This window comes from Choristoneura fumiferana, chromosome 21 (genome assembly GCF_025370935.1).
Source record: "Choristoneura fumiferana chromosome 21, NRCan_CFum_1, whole genome shotgun sequence".
NCBI classification, from domain to species: Eukaryota; Metazoa; Arthropoda; class Insecta; order Lepidoptera; family Tortricidae; genus Choristoneura; species Choristoneura fumiferana.
Window position 1 is genome coordinate 7,423,470 of NC_133492.1, and position 22,677 is coordinate 7,446,146.

General features: G+C 38.5%; 2 protein-coding genes across 2 annotated transcripts in view; both read right to left on the reverse strand.

The window, feature by feature from the left end:
• The window catches only part of LOC141439587 (sodium channel protein para-like), an 88,784-nt gene extending 81,085 nt beyond the window's left edge, over positions 1-7,699 (reverse strand). The window contains 1 exon segment of the mRNA XM_074103880.1: positions 7,517-7,699. The gene's annotated coding sequence lies outside the window, so the exon portion shown is untranslated.
• Positions 7,700-12,963: 5,264 nt separating this feature from the next.
• Pmvk (Phosphomevalonate kinase) lies at positions 12,964-17,070 on the reverse strand. The gene is made up of 3 exons (XM_074103967.1): positions 16,756-17,070; positions 16,470-16,666; positions 12,964-15,532 (listed from the first exon to the last, which is right to left on the reverse strand). Exons 1-3 carry the CDS (start codon positions 16,833-16,835, stop codon positions 15,249-15,251), a joined length of 561 nt encoding a protein of 186 aa, XP_073960068.1. The 5' UTR covers positions 16,836-17,070; the 3' UTR covers positions 12,964-15,248.
• Positions 17,071-22,677: the final 5,607 nt, after the last annotated feature.

The window sequence follows — 22,677 nt, forward strand, 5'->3', positions numbered from 1 at the left end:
AAGGCAATACGGAATCTGGTCAGTACGGCAAATGTTGACTACAACAGAGTTCTACAGAGTGTTACATACGAACTTGTCAAGATGTATATTTGCTGGCGTGAAATGACATAAGGACGGGTCACTGTGACTGTCTTGTTTTATCCTACAGTGCATCTTTTTGTTGTAGTCTGGTTTTGAAATCCAAACTGTTAAAGTATCGTTTTACTTTTCAGTTTTGACTAGTAAGTAAAAAAGTAAGTAATTTTATATTATTCTACTCGTATTTCAGATATAACACAGTTTGTTTACACAAAAGTCATTCGCTGTGTTCACGGTGCGTCACGTCGGTGCGGTCGATCCTTTATGTGTAGTCGCGTAGGTGTCTAGAGATACTACTTAGTTAATATTGTGGAAGCCCGAGGCTCAGTTTGATGGCGACACAAAAGTGCTACGAGAATACTCAGCTACGACGTAGCGCCGTCATCGGCTACGAGCCGCGTAGCAGCGTCGTAGGCGTGAGCGAGGATCGCGAACATTAAATAAAATGGGGTATAAGAGGTTCCTACACTTTATGACTTACAAATTTCAGTCACCATTTGTCACATGGTGAAGTTGTTAACCCTAACAGTTGCACACAATATGTATCGTTGTATTAAATTGCGATCCGAATATGCATGTACAACTGCAAAAAATATAATAAAACATGTGTGAAATGTGGATCGCGAGACATGCAATAGAAAGAAAGAAATTTGTAATGAACAAAAATATAGTAGGTAGTCCCAGTGTGGGTACTTTAAAAAAATATTTTTTTGTTGTTTTACTAATGACAATCTAGAAGAAACAGTTATAAAGTAGAATGATATACTTAACATAACGTTAAGGAAGCTGGTCGTACTAAGTATAGAGAAGTAAGAATATAACAAAGGCTTGCCGCTCGAAAAATATATCTACGCCTTAATGAACAGTCTGTGCCAAAAATTAACAATCGATAATGCTGTGCTCGGAACTACGCTACGTTTTACATTTTCGCTCTGTCTCTTTCTAAATGATCTAGTTCACAGGACTAATAGTAAGAAGAATAAAAAAGTTATCGTTTATATTTGATCGATTCATTTTATGCATACATAGCATACGTTATTTTGCGATTTAGACTTAACTAAACTACGGTAGTACTAACATAACCAAGCGCAAGCGAAAATGTAAACGCGGGTTTAATTTCATTTACGGCGTTTATTTTTATTTTCAAGCGGAGGGAGGGGGGGGGGAGTAAATATTAACTGTATGACTACAAACATTCAAATCAAGCGCTGCTACTTTGCATAGCTCGACTGCACTACTCGCGGAGGATCAAATCTATTATTTATTATCAAATATATGATTTTTTTGCACAGGTCAAGTACCATAGTATACGTTGGACAGTTTTATTAAAATTTCTTGTGTCAATGTAATGTACCTAGAAGTGTGTGATGTTATTTCTCTAGCATGGGCAGCGATATCAATGCAATAGAGTTTAAATATGTAATAAAAGTCAGTGTTTTAATTTACTTTTGTGCGTATTCACACATAAGATTACTGTGGGTGGGTCAAAATGTAGATACGAGTATGTTTAAGAACTCCCGGAGTTATGGTATACCTATTAGAAACTAGTTTTTATTTTAGGTTTGTATTAACAATTTGATTTTTTTTAATGTTACCTATGTTTTTGTGTAATTTCTTCTTTGTTATAAAGATAATTTTAATTTTTTTGCGATTTCAATTCATAGACTTTCTTAGATATATCTTATCTTCATCATCATCATCATCAGCCTGTAGCAGTCCACTGCTGGCCATAGCCCTCCCCCAATGAGCGTCATTGCGCCCTGTCTTCGGCTAGACGCATCCACTTCTACCAGCAGCATTTCGCAGATCGTAACTCCACCTGAAGAATATGTGGCGAGGAAGACGAAACAATGGAACACATTATGTGTGAATGTGACGCCCTCGCCAGATCAAGAATGAGACTCTTTGGCGACGGATACCCCGCACCAGGAGACTTTAAGGCACTACCGCTACGTCAAATCGTTCAATTTATGGACGAGGTGATAAAGGCAATAGAGTAAGTGCGAAGGAGGGGTAATTACACAAAAGATCCCTACGGGTCGAAGTGTATCCGCAAGGACCCCTAAACATAAGATAAGATAAGATAACTCCACCTGGCCGGAGGGCGTCCTACATACATATACGGTTACCGAGACGCGGTCTCCACGATCTTATCATAACTCTTTGTCACTTTCTTGTCGTACATGGATTACAACTGGACATCGAAAATGTAGAAACTTTAATTATGTTCATTCATGGTCATGGTTTTACGGTGAAATTACACTGGTGACATAATCATGGCGGGGCTATTACGGTACCGGCTGCTACCTTGATCCGGTTATAGCCGTTAAACCCGGGTCGTTGCTCATCCGACTAATATAAGCACTCTTACGCAATAATTAAAGATGCCTCAATTAATGGAAGGGTTAATTTTTCGGGATTAAGCCGTAATTAGTGTCATTACTTCCATAACGGGTCTGATGTTCAACGACAGGCCATTTTTGCTTTGCCAGAAATGGTTTCGCTTTGTGAACAACTGCACTTTATATTAACTTTAGTTGTAATACCTATACAACTGCGAAATAACTCACCTTTTTAGGGTTAGTTAGATGTTTAATTTTGCTTAACCCTTAATAAGGCAGAGGCGATTTAGCGACCACTTGCATTGAGTTCGAAACTGAACCTTATTGCTTTCATAATACGTCACAATTTCCATTGTAATTATTGAAAAGTCAAAGTCAAAGTCAAAATATCTTTATTCAATTTAGGCTACAAGTTATAGCAGGTAGATTATTTCGACATTCATAAGTGCTTATGATTGTCAAAAAAATCTACTTACCACCGGTTCGGAAAAACCTCTGTTGGCTCCGTTGAGAAGAATCCGGCAAGAAACTCAACGAGGTATATTTTTTTTAAACAGATTTACAAAATACGACTAGCTTTAAAAATATTATTTGCCAGGTATGTATTCGATAGCTGCTTTTGATTCTGTGGTAGTATGCTCCGATAAAGGCCCCATTTATAAGGGGTTAATTTAATTGGTAGCTTTTGCGGGGACACCTCCAGACCTCTTCCAGGTCCAGGCAACCTTTTAACAGAAAGAAGGAAGGACTAGTTCACTGCAGGTGGTGCATCAACACTGGATCAGAAAATTAAAACGCAACAAAATTACAACTACACATACGTACATCGTACATAATATAATAGGTACAGTCAAGGGCAAAGATATCGACACGGCCAAAGTTACAAAAATATGTATACACGACTTCATGCACTTAACATTAAGACCGTGTATACATATTTTTGCAACTTTGGCCGTGTCGATATCTTTGCCCTTGACTGTACACGTCTAAAATAAATATAGGCAATGGGATAAATAGCCACATATAAATAAATAAATAAATAAATAAACTATGATAAAGCTAATTATTGCAAGATGACAGATAGATTTAAAGAGTGACAGAGATTTTGCGCGTCATACACATGTCATACATAAGTCAATCGGTAAGGAGTTCCACAACCGAATAGCCTGGACAGTAGGTATAAAAATAGACATAGAATTTGGAGTTAGAAAGAGGCACGGTAAGGTGAAAGTTCTGAGAGCAACGAATAGAAAGTTACGTAGCTAAATCGATCTTTGAGGTAGCGAGGAGTTGCAACTTGCAGGGTTAAAGAGAATGCCGTAAAGAAAATGGAGAATGTGAGAGTTACGGCGAAGGCGGATTGGCAGCCATTTGAGCTGTGATCGAAAGTTAGAGACATGATCGAACTTACGTAGACCAAATGTAAACCAAATGCATAGATTTTGAATTCGTTCAAGTTTATTAAGCTGCTCTTCTAAAAGATCGGGATAATAAATGTCAGCATTGTCGAATATAGGGTTGAGTAAAGTTTGAGCAAGCGCAACCTTGGTAGCAAAAGGTAGGAAATTATGAAGCCATCTTTCTCCTTTCTTCTGAAAACCAGCAGACTCGCTGAGTCTTTTTTTCCTATTTATATTATACTCATAAACTAAGTAATATGTAATAGTTTCGTATACATGTGTAACTTTTGATAATTATTTTATTTATTTATTTATCTGTCATCAAAATCGGACTGTTTGGGTTCTCACACGCTACTCTTTCAATATTTTACCCCAAGTGCCTTTCAAAACCTAAGAAAACTGCACAATTAGAATACATCCAGTTACATAGTTATATTACAGTTTATTCCAATAACGTCATTATTCATTAATAATCATCGAGTTGGACGGAATGTTCTACCGCGATAAGTCCATTACCGTTCAATGGGAATCGATGAGTCCTAATGAATGACATTCTTCGCATCAATCGAGAGAAAGAATTCATGAGCAAAGCACGAGGTTTTAGGTCAGCGTCTAGGTCTAAGGCATAAAAGTTACATGGAAAAACAGTATTCATTTAAGGGCCTATGCTTACGTTTTTGGTATTTTTGACCCCGGCTTTGAAACATTTTCTAGATTCCGAGGAATTTCCTTACCTTTACTGTCTAGACAAATCTTTAAGAATAGAGAATGTTGATAAAAATTCCATATCTAAGATAATAGTTATTTGTGCAACAAGAGAGCAAAGTTGTTTTTTGTTGCGAGTGTTGATTTTGAATCCCGAGTAAGCGAAGGATTCTATAATTGAATCACGAGCTTCAGCGAGTGCTGAGGTGAAAAAATAATTAAGGGATAACTCTACCGCATTATTTCACTGCGTCATTAAGTAGACATTTGTGTTACGGTTACGGATAATTTGGATTTAATTCTTTTCAACAGTGACGTTAGACGAATATTTTGGGCGATCCTCACGTAGCTACCTAATATTGGTTAGGTTTAAATGTAATTAATAATTCTAATAGGTAATAGGTTTAATAAGTCTTGGCATCTTAACCAGATGATTGAATCATCTGTAGGTGTCAATAGGTACTTTAAAAAGTTCAGTTTTAACTTTTAAGCAAGTCATGCATCCATGTGCCTATTGTATCTAGATCGTATTTTAAACGGTTCTTCGTGCTGACCATAATAATCGATAAGTGACAACTATGATTGCTGGCAACTAGAAATGAAAACTATGGAAGAGTTTACTGAATAATTAGTATTATGAGTATTTTGTTTAATCTAATCTCATTGTTCAGACTCGCTGCAATATCTGATTATTTTGTTAGTAAATATGCATTTCAAAAGCGTTTCGAAGAACATCACTATTAAATGTGCCAGTGGCATTATGGCTTTCCTAACAAAAGTTACCATTGTTAGGCAAACTGAACAACAAAACATCTTCCTTCAAGTATTACTTCTCTCTTCTCTCTACTCCTTAAAGGAAAAGGCGAGTGAGAGAAGCGTAAGTTAGATATAGATACTTATGTCTTCGGATTGAACGGTTGCAGTTAATGATCATACCTGTATAGGTACCTACACCACCTATGATATACAGTGTGACAAAGATCTTAACGGACGTGGCAAAAAACGGATCTAAAGCCTTCATTTTTTACAGTTCGAAAGTTAATGTCGATATTTGATTTATAAACATCAAACTTTATGTCATTTCAATAAGTCCTTTAGAAAGGACTCTGGGCGTTAGGAGGTGGAGATCGTTCTGAAGCGATAAGGCCGCCTATTGCTTACCTTGGAAAAATTCTGTGTATATGTAGTTTTTATACTGCTTGCTTTTTAAATAATAATAATAATTCATTTAATTCGAGTAACTTAATGATTCATATAATAATTGTTAGTAAGAACTCTTATTGAATAAAGAGTCATTGTATTGTTTTATTATACCTACTTATCATCACTGACGTCAGGTAAACAGTTATCTAGTATAACTTAAGTAACAGGCAGCAGGCAGCCCAGATGGGAATCTAATCGTTATAGAGCCACACCACTAATATATTCTCTACATTGCTAATATGAAAACAAAGAACTTTTGTGATCCATAGATTTTAATCTTTGAGAAATTTATTATGTCAGCGATTTGTAATGTAAGCCTTCATCTAATCTCTATGTGTACCTAATAAATATGTCTTTAACGTACCTTTATACATCAATTGGAACTAAGTTGCCCACCCGCGAGATTTATACAGCAGGAAATTAAAAAAAAAACTTCTACTCATAAAAATATCTTGAAGTACAAATAAGTAAAACTCATTTAATGTGACTTTTAAATTTGTATAGAACTCTCAGTGTGCGAGTCTAACTAGTTAACACTTGGTCGGTTTTTTTTTTCAAATATTGTACTGAAATATTTTTTCATTTGCATAGTTTATATTGGACAAAACTAATTTTGTGAATGTACCCAAGATAAATAGAAAATTATATCGATATTAATTAGCTTTGCCGGAAAATTTAAAACGGCAAGTGAGCGAGGAAGTATTACTCTATTACGTGACATCCCTACCTACCATTCTTATAAGCCATTCTTATAGGTACTGCTGTCGCAGCTAGAACGCTTAGTGAATTATCCGTACAGAATATGTTAGCATTAAATAATAGGTATTTGTAGTTTTACAATTTCAGCAATGTTGTGTTGTAGCGCAGCGCGTGGAGCGCTACGAACGATTCGCGCGTATACGCCATGCGCGCGTAGCATAGCATAGCGTAGCTGCCGCTCTAAGTAATCACTTGGGCAGATCGCAAATTTAACTTTTAAGAAATATTAAGTAGGAAGTTTCTAAAACTAGTTCTATTTGATCAATTTCGGAATAAAACCACAGGAAGGTAATCTCAGATGAGTGAGCGAAAGTGTCTTGTATACACTTCGTAGCGTCGGTTCCCTCATCCTTTATTCCCTGGAACTTTGTCGAACTTATGTAACCGTGATTTCCGTTGATGCGGGAAAAAGTATCTTTACGTAACTATTTCAATTTCACTTTCCTAACGGGTGACATGGCGTAACTTGTACCACTGTTGATAACAATGATTTGTGAACAAATACGACGTTCGATTCGTTATTCTAGCGGGCTCCACCTAATGTTTATACCTATGTTTCTACTCAAGGATACGACAGTCCTTCCGTTTCTTCCGATCGATCCTTAACAGACAGCTGTCAAGCTGTCATCCTGTCAGATGGGAACTGAATCTGAATAGATACTGCCGCTGATTGGACCAGTTCCACTTTGTGTCAGGGCTCACAGACGCGACGGCGTCAACGCTGCGGTAGAGTCGGCCCTGCCGGTGCGGGCGGGTATTACGTTACTTACACCAGTAGACAAGCTGTATAGCAAATGCATAAGCGGGAGTAAGGTGCGTGGGGATCGTCAGCATAGCACAACAGTGTCGGGTGTCGCGGCGGCGGCGGAGTGGCGCAGGCGGCGCGGTGTCCTTGCCGCGCTAATAGCGGCCGTCACGCGAGGGGGTCGATAGCGCCGGACAGCCTCCGCGTCAATTATTCAGCACGCGATGCCGCCGCCGCCACGCGCCCGCACAAAGAGCGCGCGCACTGCGACGCCCTGCACCTACCAGCTAGCCGCTCCGCTCCGACACACAGGCGGCGCCGAGGACACTTGGCGAGGGTATCACTCCGAGGGTGGCCGCGCGCGGTGGTCGCGCGTTACGTAAAGAGCGCGAGTGTGCGCGTGGTTGCGCGGCGCGCTCGCGGGCGCTCGGTGCGGGGTCGCGCGCGGAGTGCCACACAGTTATGCAACGCGCCGCCACCGTCGCCCGGACGGAAAATCGAACGCGGGGCGGAAGGCGCGCGCAGCCGCGGCGCCGCCCGCGAGCGCGCCCGCCGCAGCGACGCAGCCCGCCACTCCATTGAATCAAACAGGACCGTGTCATTAACCAGATAGGCTAATCAGACGCTGCAGCGCCGGCCGCCCGCTCCTACCTGGCCGCGATGACACGGTTCCTCACAATATTTGGCGACCTCATTTAATGACTAATACGCCACTTTAACATTCAAATTCGCTGTCGTTAATGCCACCCACCCACGCGTCGACGTCATTTTCTTTCTAAGAAATGATATCGTATTGTCATACTTAATTTAAACGGTAGGTTGATACAAATGCTTAATTTGATTCAACATTCAATTCTAGCTGCTCGCGCGGGCATAGGTAGATAGGTAGGTACATAGGTACTTAATTTTTTTAATTATCTTTCTTTTACAAATACGACAAAGTAGTCAGCCGTTTTGAAGCTATGATCTTACTTTCGGCAATTGATTTTGTTGATGAATAAAGGTACATTTCCTATTTACAGCACGTTCGGAAAGCATACTAACTGCTAACCTAATTAATGGGCTGAAACTTTGTCTTCGTTTTCCTGGGATCCAGCTAGCTCGGAAGCGGTGCCGGCGACGCTGAAGGTCGCAGGACGTGACCTCATTGCGATGCTCGTGGCGATCGAACGCACGCCAGACTCGGAGTAGCCACCGAGACAATACGTCTGCCGAGTTCCGTTGCTTTAGAAACCTATGCTCAAACAAACTTATTACTAGGTACAGTTATTTTATAATGTCCTAGCCTGTTGCCCGCGACTTCGTCCGCGTTGAATTCGATTATCGCTATCCCGCTGGAGCTATCCTGTGTCCTTTCCCGAGACTTAAACTATCTGTAAATAGGTATACGGAATTCATCTACATCGGTTCAGCGGTTTAGACGTGACGAGATAACAAACAAACAAACAGTGTTATTCATAAACTTTCGCACGTATAACATTAGTGGGATATTTTACTGTTAACTATACAATCTATTTATCTGGCTTCTTTGCATTTGCTATTTGGTAGTAGAGGAACTAGGTAAAAACATGATACTTATTAATATGGACCTCCGACAAGTAACTTCTAAATCGATCAACATTTTACTATTTTGAGAATACATAAAATGATCTTTGTACGCAGAGAAAAAACTAAAGCTCTCGTTGGATTAGCTTCCTTTCATTTTGTGACATCAAAAGCAACGGTATGAGAAACGTTAGATACCAGTATGTTCGAAGCCTCCATCTGTCATTTTGGGCGTTTGTCTTTAAATAGTATGTGGTATTCAACTCAAGATCGTATGGACTCATTTCATATGATTTAGATTAGCCTTACCTAACTGATCGAAGATAAGTAGATGTATAGGTAGAGTCATTCACGATGACGCGTGCCGTGATTCTTATTAAATCTCGCGTCTTCGTGGATGGCACTAGGTAAGTATACCATGAGCCAAATATGTGGTCTACCGCCCTAAAGTTGATAATCGCTTTCGTTAGACGACCAGATGGCCCAGTGGTTAGAGAACCTGACTACGAAGCTTGAAGTCCCGGGTTCGATTCCCGTGTCGGGGCAGATATTTGTATGAAAAATGCAAATGTTTGTTCTCGGGTCTTTAATATGTATTTAAGTATCTATCTATCTATATAATACGGTATTTGACAACTCCTTAATTTGCCAAATCTTAATATTATTTTGAAAATATTATAGATATACATATAGTGGTTAGCGAAGAGAAAATTAAATCGGTTGAAAATTAGATTTATAGTGATTTTTGAAAAATCTGTATTCCTGTCTCTTTCTATTTCCTGTCTGTATGCAGCAGCAAGTATGGCTCTATCTAATCTTGAATTTCAAACCATTTTATAACTTTGTTATTTGTAAAGGTAGCTTAAAAATTGTTTCTCTGTTCGATAGCAGGCATTGTGAATTTTTAATTTATAAAACATATACAAAATAGTCAAATAGCGTATTATATTTATCCGTTGCTTAGTACCCATAACACAAGCTTTGCTAAGCTTACTTTGGGACTAGGTCAATTGTCCCGTGATATAATGATATTATTATGATTTATGATGTCATAAAACAATAAATGCCAATAGACGTGTCTGTCAACTTGAAAGTTCGACTTTAGCGACATATTCATTTGATAGGAACTTGTTCAAAAATGTATAGACCACTTATTTGGCTGATGGTAGATATTTACGTAATTCAAAATGAAAAATAATATTTAACCTGTTTTCTACTATTCAAGGGCAGATTCAGCTTTATAATCTGAGAGGCTCACATGGTCAAATTCTATAGCCAGGGTGGGGCCACATGGCCAATTTCTATAGTCAGGGGGGGTGATATGGTCAAATTCTAGTCATAAGTTCATAGCTAACTCAAATTTCCTCTTTTATCGCAGGATTACAAAATAAATAATGAGTTTAGAAAAATATCTTATGTTGTCTTATTATACCCATAGCCCAGGGTCCTACATGACCCCCCCTGGATTGGCCCATGCTACTGCTGTCTACCTATAAACCAGACCAAAACTAAGTACCTTCCTACTTCAGGTACGTAAGTACATTTAGGTATAACTCTTCGTGGCTGTGGCGTCTTTGTTGGGAGCTGGAAGAGATCTTTTTTATTGTTATGCATGTTATGATCCTCTTTTGTCAAGCTTTTGTGTCAAAATTTCCGTTGCTATGTTATATGTATTGTACAGTCACCAGCACCAATATCTAACACAAACAAGGCGTGCATAAAATGTCTGAGAGGTACAACTATTTCTAGGGCCGGCAGGATGTGTCAGATATTTTAGCACGTTCCGCTGTGGCAGATATAGAATTAACGTGCTTCTCGCTTATTAAAAAAGCTGTGATAGCAAGGTCCAGAGTTGGCGAACCTTTATTACTCAGTGAAAATTATAATATTAACAACCTAGGTAATAATAATGTAATGCATACAGTCAAGAATTTTTGATGGCCCGTCGTAATAGCCATAAGTTGTTATTATTATAAGTTTCACTAAATAATAAAGATTCGCCAACTCTGGACCTTGCTATCACAGCTTTTTGAGTAAGCGAGAGGCACATTGCAACCGTTGCGACGACCCTCCACTTTGCACACCTTACGTGCTTTATTCGTTGCATCTCTGTTATTCCCATGAAAAATGGTATTAGTACATCTTCCCTTTACATAAAATAAAGGAGAAAGTGTAGCATGTGTATGTTACATAAACCTGCTATTCCGAAAGCTTCAAAGTTCTTACTAATGCCATCTATCGGCAGTTCACACAAAAGTTAAGCTGAACAACACCTAGCTATTCAAGGTAGGTAGTGCAGGAGACCGCCAGGTGTCCACAAAACGGTAACAAAGTCTTAGACCCCAAAAAAGATAGCTAACTAAACTGAAAACGGCTTGCTCGAATTGAAACAATATGGCTCACAAGTACATTTGATTTCAACTAGATGTCGCTAGACAACCTTTCATTCAACGCGAGACCCTACGATGCGCAAAATTCGAAATTCGTATCTTGCCATTCCGCTGACGCTATATTATACTAATACGAGAATGAAAGGGACGGTACGATACAAAATTCGATTTTCAAAATGTTTGCTTTACGATTTGGCTGCGTTTCCACCAGAGAATGTGTTTCTCATGAACCAATGGAAACGCTTCATTTGCCTATCCTCGCTCAGCGCATCTCTAGTGGAAACAGCTCGGTGGGGCCTATCTTAATAATTAAACGTTTCTATTGGTTCATGCATCACAAGCACTCCTCGCAACGCATACTCGAAAATCTCTGGTTGACACGCAACCTTATGCAGTCTTTGTTATCGTTGAATACCTACATACAATACTCACTCACATACACTGGATAAATGGGCCAATTAACTATTTTACCCACACCAACCAAAATTGTCTCTGGCGTTACCAAAAAATCGTACATCCAACAAGATATTTCACGGTTTAATAGGTTGAACTTACGTAGGAGGCATGTATTCATATACACCATCTATTAAATTACAGAAAAAACATGTTTACTTACAAAAATTTACAATTGATTGAAAAATGTCGCGGACAAATTTAGTGGTGGGTAAAAAAATTGATTGGCCCAAATATCACCCTACAGTCGCTGTGGTAATTAAACTTATGATATATCATTATCAATTTATCATAGATAACGACTTGTCATACAGCGACAATTAAGCACGACCGGAACTTTACATTGTCGACAAACGCTATTTTTTTAAGGCGGTTATAATAAAATATTGTATAAATCATAAATAAGGTTTATTAGTCTAAAAGAAATTATAACTTGTATAATACAATATCATTAAATAACTAGTCTACTTTTATTCACTAATGTAAAAAAACACTAACAAATAATACATAGGTATTTCAAATTAGATTACATAATGTAAGTAAATGAAATAAATACATTGCTGTGTGTTGTATTATCTTATCAGTTATGCGAATAATATAAATTAATCTGTACAATAAATTAAGCAGTGGCAATTATTTCCATATTTTAAGGAAATTTCATGTTTGTAATCAAAAATTAGAAACACAAATATCACGCCTGTATTCCCACAAATATTCGCCTGTTACCGCTTCGGAGCCACTTTTAACAATTATAAAATTAGAAAACAATAATATAATTGCTATTGACACTGGTAGCGTATAAAATTACAGAAGACATTTACAGACATGAAGAGCATACTTACTGGTCAATGAGGGTTTTCACGGAGGCGAATTATCGCTAGATGGCGTTAGTATCGTGAGGTCCGTTTGACGTTTGCTCGTAATGAGGGCTATCGCGTATGAATTCGCCACTAGAGGCGCTAGTGTAGCGTGAGGTCTCCGAAATGTCAAATCTCATAGTTTTTGGGTGAGCTACGCGGGTTTATTTATAATTAGAATAAATTTGTGAATATTTTGCAATATCTGAAATTAATTATAGCAAATATGCGTTCCGGGGCAATGAATATCTGTGTTTTGAGACAGTTTTGTCTTTCGGAAACCTTTGTCCTCCCTTTTTTCCGAACAAAACAGGGACTATGCAACACTGTGGCATGCTCGATATTTTTATGGCACGGTTTTAAGGTGTATTAAATATGATTTTAATGTAAACTTTGTTTTCACGCCCGTAAAAACAGACTTTGAAAGCCATACTTAAAAACCTCACGCAACAGTGCGCCATCTAGTGAGACAAAAAACGATAGCCCTCATTGCAATTCTGCGACCAGACCACACACCACAATACACATGGTGATTGGAATATTTGGTTAACCGTGTGTCCAACTGCTGGGCAAAAGCCTCCCCTTCTTTCTTCCACTCATCTCTACTGACATACCTATTAATAGTCTCTTTTGTAATAGCACAGGTAATAGTAACACGAGTTTGTATCCTCCACTCATCATAAATTGTATGGTCATTAGTCATGGTTAATCTAGACTCCGAGAAGGGATCTGATTCACTAAATCCAGCTCCGGTATCAGTGCCGACTTTGCATTGTCCGCATATCGACTCCGACTCCTTTATTGACGCCGGTTCTTTCGAGCGATTATTAGTTTGTCTATGGCCGCTCCGGCTCGGTTCGGTACCGAGGTACATTCGAGTTCATAAACTTGTGAGCAATCATTTGATTAAAAATATCTAAACACGACTCTATTGTTAACGGCGTAGAAGCGTGTTCAGATATTTTTGATCAAATTTTTGCTCACAGTTTATGAACTCGACTATACTGAAGTACCGATTCGTCCTAATGACTCCTTTGAATTTGTGACTGTGAGTCACTTCGGATTTACTACTGGCAAACCGGGTCCGGGCAGCGACTCTGAAATTGGTATCATGCTATCCCTCTTCCTCTCTTTGTACATGCTATTAGCGTGAGCGGGACGGCACATATCCGATCCAATCCGACGTGATTGAACGAAAGTGAGTGAATGCTGAATCGCCGATCGCGAGTCGCTCGATTAATTATAGGTTGGTTGGAGTTAGTAAGTCCTCAGAGTCGATTAGATTTGAAAGCAGTCGACAAGGGATTAGGATTCACTTAAGGACCTGACTCTTTTGAATCTTCAGATCCGGATTTACCCATCTCTAATGGTCATAAATTTAAACTACACTCAAGTTAACAAAAAAACCTACTTTCATAGTTGAGGAATGCTGTGAACATTTTTTTATCAGTATAATTAATTCGTAACATAATATTAATCCAGAAAACTAATAAGAGATAGAAATGTTATCACTTGTATTTGCTTCCAACATTTTACAAAATTATTTTTCAATGAAAATTTACATCATTACAGTTGATGCCAATTCACAGTAAATTTCAAAAAATTAAATTAACCACATACAACAAGATATCAAACAATAAAAAAAAATCCTATTAGGACACTTGTCACTGAAACATAATCCATTTTTTAAGCATAACCTGGTCATTTCATTAATTATTTGAGCAATTAAACTGATTGGCACTTTTTACAGATAGAGCGGGAAAAATTATGCCGTTTTAGCTCATGTGACATTTCTATGCTTTCTAGGGTTCCGTACCTCGAAAGGAAAAAACGGAACCTTATAGGATCACTTTTTTGTCCATCCGTCCGTCCGTCTGTCAAGACACTTTTTCTCAAGAACGCGTGGAGGTGTCCAGCTGAAATTTATATCAAATACCTACTCAGGTCTACTGTCCCTTGGAGCTGTGAAAAAATCAAAAGTCAAGCCAACGCAATCAAAAGATACAGCCGTTTATGCCGCAAATTTCCGCAAATTTTCGAAACTCGCAAGGGAATCAAAACCTACAGGGTACTTCCCATGAACTCAGAATCTAGAAATAAGTCTTATCACAGATAAAGGAGAAATTGCGAAAAGCGTAAATTTTTAGTTACATCATAGAATAAAAATATTTATACGGAACCCTCGGTGCGCGAGTCCGACTTGCACTTGGCCAGTTTTTTATTAGTTATCTGTATTGATCTCTTGCAGAATTTGTCACTCAACATATTAGAAGTCAGTCACACAGTTCAGCAAACAATATACAAGTAAATTTATACGAGTATACTATGGCTTAACATGTTTGTTGTTGTTGTTTTGTTTGCCAACAAAACACTATTAAATTAGATGACAGTACTAAACTACAGCTGAACACGCTGAACATGTGTATGAATTTGAGAATCTTTTCCTGTTCAAGTTTGTGAAAATTAAATTTCAAACATTTTCTAAAAACTTGAGGGACTATCCCTATCTTGTTTAAATTAAAACGTAACAAAACACTCAGCTTACGTAATGCAGTCAAACCATTTACAATGACATTGAAGGGTTAACAATATTTGGTTGTTAAACACCAGTGCTCATTATAACCAGTGTTATTTTGGTATATAAGACTGTGTTGGGAATCTATTTCTTGGTTGTTATATCCAATATGTCATTATAACGGGTATTGTGCTACAAACGGTTACAAACCCCTCCTCGTAACCTATCCTTTACTAAAAATATATTAAGATCCGAATCATAAATGTGAGAGCAAACCCAATATACTGCCTAATTGTTCCTCCAACTGCTGCCTTCCCTTTCCATTTTCTACAACAAGATCCCACAGGGTATAGTCATCCAAGTCGCACTCAGACACAACATTGTCCACTCCTTCTTTAAAACTATAACCTCTTTTTTTTCTTGTTTCCTCATCAGCCGTTATGCGTATAGTCCTAATTAGGTCTGGGTATGTGTCTGTGAACCACTGTATGTCTGTTTTGCGTCTGATGTCACTGACAATCCAGATTGGTCTGTCGGCAGCTGAAATTGATAAATGCATGCTTTTACTGATAAACTGACTGCTTATGGTTTACAAATAATATTCACATTCACTGAATATCAACTCTTTAGCAAATATTTGCATTTATTGAATATCGTAATTGCAATTTTGAACATGAAGCGGACATATTTTAGCAAAAACGTTCCAAACCTCAACATTTTTTATTTTATTTTGGAACTTACTATTTCAATAACATCAAAAGTCAAATTAAATAACAACATGACAATGCTTTGGAACATTTTTGCTAAGACTCACTCAAATTAAAAGATATTGACCCAGAAACCTTACATCTTATATTGAGTTTAGCGCATGCACATTTGTGCACGGGTCACAGCAGTTGCCGAGTCATGTTGCTCCTAAGAAGAAGGGTTATGGATTAGCCCGTAACATGTTGAGCTAAACTCAATTTAAGTTGTGAGTTATCCGGGTCAATAGCGATTAATATCATTATGGCATTTGTATAGAAGCAAGAAGTAAGATGGGGAGGCCTATGTCCAACAGTGGACGTCCTATGGCTCACAAGATGATGAAGTTAGAAGTGGGCAGGAGCACTGGGTATATATTTCCAACTATGAACTCTACACTCCAGCTCAGTTCTGTGGTGTAAAAAGCAAGACAAAATCACAACACTATTTTCCCAAGAAATTTATCTTGAAGGTTCACTACAGTGTTTTTTTTTGTTACAAATCAATCATACTTGGTTATTTGTATCGATATTCATATTCACAGAGCAATAAAATTGTTGATTTCATCACTTAAAATCATTCAACCATAATTGCCAGAAGATAATAATTATATTAATAGCTTTCCATTGAAAACTATTATTTGGCATGGGAACAATGCACTGATAGAATCTACATAAATATTTTAAGTTATTCATTCAGGAATTAAAACATAAAAGCAAAGATTTGGTGATACCATTCTGGCAGGCTTCTCTGCAAAAGCAACCATAATCTTGGTCTCTCATCTCGTCACTCCATGTTATCATGTCCAATCTGTATTGCTCTTTATATTCACTGTCGCTGAGCATCTCGTTCAAATTCAAATTTTTTTCCTTAGCCCAGTGGCTTTTTATTGGTTGAGATATCTTTATGATTTCGCATCTATCTCCAAGTCTGAAAAAAGACAAAAATGAGTGATTGTGGTCGTAAAACATACGCATTATAGATCTTTTGTACATATAAAAATTAAAGCTCGGTCTTACAATTTCTGCAACTGATCAGTTAAGTAGTCCTTCCCGGACTTTCGTTTGCCGCTGAATAATAGAATTATACGCGGCGCCATTGTACCAACAAAATATTCAGACACAAAGCAATATTTCAAAATATTCAAACATATGTTCACAATATAACTTTAATTGGTAAAATCTGTAAATATTTGTTATTCAGACACGACAGCAACAAATTGTATCGTTCGCGTTTCCACGGACAGACAGCCGTACAGACAGAATCATTTAAAACCCTGGTCCGAATTACACGTTTACTAATTCGTACTATTCGTAGAATTAATTTTTACAATGTAATATGTTTAGAAAAAAAAATACTTCACCAATTTTTAGTACAACTTGGACCACCAAACGTAGTGTAGTGATTTTATAATACTCTGAGACGTATGTCAAATTGACATGACAGCGGGGCTACTACAAAATTAGAAAACCAAAGTTCGTATCAGAGCGTCTCTCTCACACTCGTATTAAATAATATCAGCGTCAGCGAGACGGCAAGATACGAAGTTCTTTGCACTTCATAGTATAGAACCCTTATAGAACCTGATTATGCTTGTTTTTGGCGTAACTTGGTAGTAACTTGCCTTCGAATCAATAAAAGTAAATTCATCACTAATATGAATTTCAAACTCTTTATTTTATAATTAAACATAGGAAAAAAAACAAATAAAATGACAATACACTTTCCTTACGCTGCCATCTATGAATTACGTGTTAAAACTATTATAGCATGCTACTGGAAAGTTTAGTTTCAGATCTCTCGCTAGAGAGCATGGCAAGACAAAAATTATCATCTGTCTCAATAGATGTCGCTAGGATACTATAACTGCACCATTTAAAAATTAGAAGTAGACGCGCGAAACTGCAAACGTTTCGCTTTCTATGGTGTCATTCAATCAAACGAATAATTTATAAACAGATCAATCATACAAACTTCAATGAAAAGTAACATTTTACAACTATGTGTAAGTAAGTAGGTATACATTGATGATTCTAATTCTATATAATTATATACCTAATTAATTATGGTCTTTGCTAATACCTACATGCTAATACGCACTCGTACCTACCTTCCTACACTCCTCTGAATCGTTTGTATAGTAGGTACGTAAGTAAATAAAAATTAGTAACATTCAAACTTTCAGGCCTATGGAATGGTGTACTTAATCTCATTAGGGCACATTATAATATACCTACCTATTTACATTTTCATCTGGCAGTTTATTTTTTTAAAATTATTTATTTACTCAAATAAAAAAACAAAAGAAGTACAGAAATACTTATAACTATACCTCTGCCAAACTGCGTAGCAGTTTGTTGGCAGAAAGTGTAGAACTCTCATTCACTATTTTGAATATTTTAACACTATGCCGGCTGCGCAGGCGCGGCGCGCCGCGGTCCTTGGTTACATATTTAATTAATTAAAATATATTTAAGTAACTTGTTTAACGGATGACTAAGTATAACCGAACGATAGTAGATAGATATGAATTAGAATAATCCCCTATCTAAAGTAGGAACGACACCTATCGCGCGCGGCATTCAATAAAAGTTTATAAAATGTATACTACCTACCTACTACTAAACCGATCCCCGTGACTAAGTGAATGAATATTCGATACGCGTTGTATGGTATCGCCCACGCCGCATTATTATGCCCACCATAACATATAAGTAACTATAAATAAAATCGTGCCGACACGAAAAAAATTGCGTTATTTGAATGCCGGCCGATAATTTAAATGTAGCAACAACCGCTTTTAGCTTACAACCTTAATTGACTTAAAAATGCTTATCAATATTCGAAGTTTCACGCTCCATCGCAAGCGTCAGGCGTACCATTCAATATTGAATCGTATTACTGGAGATTGGAACCGAATTTGTGTAAGCCGTTTACGCTCGCTTACGCCCTTCCCGGCAGAGCGCGAAGTTTGAAGCACGATGCACGCTCACGACTTTCTGAACAACTCCGGACATGACATTCCACGTTTCGTTGTAGATTAGAACGAGATGGATATTGAACCGCCCGCCGTAAAAAAACGAGACGGCAAAACACGGAGCAGTCCACGTGGACTGCTTAATATCAACACGGGAGCGGCGACCAATAGAAAACGGCACCGCTAATGTATTTCTCACCTCCGCACTCACACCAAGGTTTGCTACCATTTTTACATTATTTATACGATTCTGAACTTTGTGACACGCGCATAGAGTTTTAAACCTTTGGTTGCGGTGGCGACGTGTTCCATTTTCGAAAAGACTTATAAAAACTTACCGTCATGATTCTGGTTCTTGGTGCGCGGAGTTAGGGTGTAGTGTTGTTCGTGGAGAGGTTTGCGGTTCTTGAATTTAAAACGATTCCCAAGAACACGGGCGCAAGTTGGTGAAGGTTGGAGGAGGCCGCGGTGCAAACTGCATCGTCACCCACCCCCTCCCCCTTCCCCGCAGCGCGCGTGTGTGCAACTGTTCCGAGTCAACTGTTGTGCTGAACCCGAGCGCTCCGAGTGCAGCCGCTGCACTCGATCCGCACAATATTTTCCTCCCGCAATATGTCGCTTTTTATTACCGCTCATTCTGTTAGGGTTTGACAAACTGAACAAAGGGCGAGTCAGCGCCGCGTCGCAATAACAAACACCGAAACGAGCCACCCCTAAATAATGTTAATCTTGCATTTCTGAATGCAGCTGTCATTCCTCGAATATCAAGTCAACATGCTTAATCTCGCCATCTCGCGGGTAATATATTATACATTCCCCCGTTAGGGTAAATAGCGAAGTAAATTCAGAGGCGACTCACGATTATTCGGAACATCGCAACCGGTAGCCGCCGACAGATGTTTAACGATACCGCCTATCGCCGTTGACCGATAATAACACGTCGTTAGTTTACCAATACCGAGGTAATAAAATCGAATACATGTTATTTTAAGACGTTTAAAAGCTTTCTTTCGCCATTAACACGAATGCAGTGACCTCTTTTTTTAATAAATCAATCGAGTCAAATTAGTGCCCGCGAGACTGGCTTTTAATCACAGTCTCACCGCCGTTTTTATAAAAACAAATTGAAATACACGATGGAAATATATTAACGAATCGTGAATCAAAAGATTGTTGGAATCCTCCAACCAAATGGTTCAGCGAAACAAATCTACTCTTTAAAGGCTCTTTTATGGATTATATCCTTGATTCAATGAAAGGGGATCTTTTGTCGACAGCAGACCCGGAAATATTAGACGTGCTCCCTTTGACGCCTGCCGGGGGGCGGGGGGAGAGAGGGGGAGTTATTGTCTGCCTCGCTCATATGCAGGTAGATGTTTTTACATCAGGTTAAGAAAAACACTTGAAGCCTGTGACCTCGTTGGATTTAAAAATTTGGATCTTTCTTGCTACAGACACTTTCGTAGCAGTTAGTCGTAGCCCGTAGCAGTCCGTAGCGCTCGTAGCTTGAATCATTAATCAGGAGGGGAAAGAGCGCGTACTTATACCGCTTTGTTTGTCCACTGTGGGGACGGCGCGCTGTGTGCCTATTCAATTTGTTTTGCTAATCTCTACTTAATTATTTTACGTTCAATAAAGTTTTATGTATCCAGTAGGTAGGTAGAAAATAAATATTGGCATAAGTGTAGATAAAGCTTTATTAGAACTTCGTATTTTTTTTAAACGATTCTAACAGTGTTTTATATTCCTTTTCCGCACTACCCTAACATTTCGTAGCGTTCCATTTAAAAACAACATTAACAACAGAAACTTGTGCATTTATAAAAATAAAAACCATTTGTTTCAACTTCTCAAGAACAGCTACAAAAATACGTACAAACAGTCTCGCTTGTTTCGCACTTTACTTAAAATTGATTTATGGACAACTTTATTTGCGGCGAGGGCTCGTAGGGATGGGATCAGAGCAGAATAATTCAGCTTTCAGCCACGCGTTTCGGCTGAAATTTAGCCGAATAATTGACCTTTCGGCTAACCTATTAACTGGGAAAGGATTGAATCTTATTAACTTCTTAATAACATAGCAACATATAATTTTTTCTCCAATTTGGTAAACCTATTATGTGCTTAAAGCTGAACTAATTGTAGGTATACCTACGGTCAAAAGAAAAACAGAGCCACTTTTTTTTTTTATGGTATAGGGGGCAAACGAGCAGGCGGATCGCCTGATGGTAACCGATTACCGTCGCCCATGGACACCTGAAACGCCAGAAGAGTCACAAGTGCGTTACCGGCCTTTAAGCTGCCGCTTCAGTTTCATTGATAAAATGAAATCAAATATACGTTTGTGTTTTCATCTGAACACACTTAATTGAAAGAAAAGTATTCGTATTGTGTTATGTTGTATTAATAAAACCATTTTTAGACGAAGAATGTTATAAAGAATTAAGGTAAACGTCCGAGTGCTCGACACGCTGCCCAATAGACGACACCCTGCTGTCACCTCTATTGCTAAATGACATAAGATTAACGATGCCAACAACTGGGACAGCGACGAGCACTCGTACGTTTGTTACCTTATTATTAGTATTTTCGTTGATCAATGAAACTCACCGTGACTCCTATTTACTTTTGGGTAGTTATATTACTAGCAAGTAGCTCCGGTTTCAAATTCTCTGGATAGCTAAGTAGCTTATAGAGCTATGAAAAACATTTTAATACGGATAGAATAAAATAGCCAAATATTCGGTATTCAGCCTAACTATTCGTCATTATCTTTGACATTGGGTGCACGCACGGTCTTGTCCTACTACGCCCGCTTCGGTTTACTGTTATTACTGTCAGTAAAAATAACTGCTTGTTATAAAACTTTGTCATCATAGAGTAGGGCTAACTGCATCCTCCAATTTTAATTTCGTTTCGTACATTTGCTTTAACTTGTACAACACCTATGATGTACCTTTGTCTCTACATTACCTACCATCAACGGACATAGAGGTGGATATCGCTAGGTACCGCAATTCGTTAAAGGCTAGTCAGTCTATTAAAAAGTAATAAAAAAAAATAGAAATAAAACTTTTTTACCTTAACTCAACTTTAACTAGGGAGCTTTAGCCCACCTGGGGACGAAAGAGTTCCTTAGATAAAGCTTTTAGTAGGTAAATACATAGTTAATAGATGCTTTGACGGGGGCATTTCGGCAACTAAATAATATGTAGATCTGCGAGTCAACAACTGCTCTTTGGGAGCGACAAATAAAGCTTTTGTCTTCTAGTTAGCATTGACACAGCACTGCACAACTGACGTCAGTGATGACAAATATGGCAAAGTTTTTTCACTTGACACTAGCTACATCCGAGGACTAGGTACCTAACTCACTCTTTTCTCTGTCCAGATTCATCGTCATCATATCGGCCGTAGGACGTCCACTGTTGGATATAGGCCTCCCCCGTAGACCTCCAGTTGCTTCGGCTAGAAGCAGCCTGCGTCCACCGTGAAGCCTTTTCCGGGTTGGCTAACGAAAATGATCTCTTAGAGCTACTGCTAGTTGGCTCTAGGTTGGCAACGCATCTGCAATCCCCCTGGTGTTGCAGGTGTCTATGGGCGGTGGTAATCTCTTACCATCAGGAGACCCACTTGCTCGTTTGTCATCCAGTCGAATAAAAAAAAAGATATTCATGAATTATGCCCGGTGTTATTCATATCATACCAAAGGGGATGAATACTTTTAATTCCGGGCGCTAATCGCGCGCGGGCAAATCGCCCTTTTTATTTTTACGTATGAACGCAAATCCGCCGGGACCGGCGGACTATTCGCAATGTGGCTACTGCGATTGGACATGGAATTATATCGAAAATACAAACTGAAATATAGATGCACAGAAAAACCAGAAAAATAAGACCAGCGCTGGGAATCGAACCCAGGTCGTCAGCATTCCGTGCCGTGCCGTGTGCTATACCGCTACAC